General features: G+C 49.5%; 1 protein-coding gene across 1 annotated transcript in view; it reads right to left on the bottom strand.

Annotated features, from left to right (window-relative positions):
- Positions 1-919, bottom strand: part of LOC147818000 (uncharacterized) — a 5,382-nt gene extending 4,463 nt beyond the window's left edge. Inside the window, exons 1-3 of the mRNA XM_087179077.1 lie at positions 821-919; positions 555-668; positions 312-429 (exon numbers count right to left, since the gene is read on the bottom strand). Of these exons, the coding sequence (XP_087035203.1) occupies positions 312-429; positions 555-668; positions 821-919 (331 nt within the window). The remainder of the gene's footprint in view (positions 1-311; positions 430-554; positions 669-820) is intronic.
- Positions 920-1,090: the final 171 nt, after the last annotated feature.

The raw sequence follows: 1,090 nt of genomic DNA, 5'->3' as shown, positions 1-1,090 counted from the left end.
TGTCTGTCTGTCTGTCTGTCTCTCTGTCTGTCTGTCTGTCTGTCTGTCTGTCTGTCTCTCTGTCTGTCTGTCTCTCTGTCTGTCTGTCTGTCTGTCTGTATCTCAGTCTGTCTGTCTTTCTGTCTTTCTCTCAGTCTCTCTGTCTGTCTGCCTGTCTTTCTGTCTCTCAGTCTGTCTGGCTGTCTGTCTCTCAGTCTCTCTGTCTGTCTGTCTGTCTCTCTCTCAGTCTCTCTGTCTGTCTGTCTGTCTGTCTCTCAGTCTGTCTGTCTGCCTGTCTCTCTCTCAGTCTCTCTGTCTCTCTGCCTGTCTGCCTGTCTGTCTGTCTGCCTGTCTGTCTCTCAGTCTGGTTAGATCTGTAGAAGCGAGACTCACCCAGAACAGAGTAGGTCTCCTCCCACTGTGGACCAGCACGGAACCAGACAGGGTCACCTGGTGGGTCAGAGCACAGCTCAGTTAGACACAGCATGTGGAGGAAATTCAGGTCCATCAGTTCTGTCTGAAGGTACGAAGAGACGCTGAGACGCCTGAATCAGGATCCATCAGAACCGACTGACCTGTATGACGACGATCAGGAAGAGGGCCACGTCCCCGGTGAAGTGGACCTCGTGGATCTGGAGCACTGAGGCGCTCAGACAAAGGATCAAAGCCCCAATAACAATCTGGATTGCCTGTGACGGGGTGGAGGAGAGGTGATCAGCACATCTGCTTCTACAGATACACTCCAGATCCGGTAAACAGAGCGTTAGAACGTGTGTCCCTTTAAATCAGAAACCAACTCATCTATATGTGAGAGACACAGCTACATGCTATGTGTGTTTACCCCCAGAGTCTTGGGCTCCATCTTGAGGTGGGACTGCAGTTGGCCCGGGGAGAGGGTCCCTCTCTCCACAGGCATGGGGTCTTTATCATCATGAGCCATCCTGCTGCAGATGGAGAAACAACAGTTTTAAGACGGTTACATCTGGACAGGATTGAGTGAAGAACAAATAAACACACACATGCACAAAATAACACATCAATGCATTTTAATGAGATGTTGTGAATATCCATAAATAATCATGGGTAAAAGCGAATAACCCTCACTGAAGAA

This window comes from Seriola lalandi, unplaced genomic scaffold, assembly GCF_002814215.2.
Source record: "Seriola lalandi dorsalis isolate HSWRI2012SDOR001 ecotype SW California unplaced genomic scaffold, Sedor1 jcf7180002054780, whole genome shotgun sequence".
In the NCBI taxonomy this organism is placed as follows: domain Eukaryota; kingdom Metazoa; phylum Chordata; class Actinopteri; order Carangiformes; family Carangidae; genus Seriola; species Seriola lalandi.
Note: the sequence above shows the minus strand (reverse complement) of the source record. Positions and strands in the feature narration are given on the sequence as shown.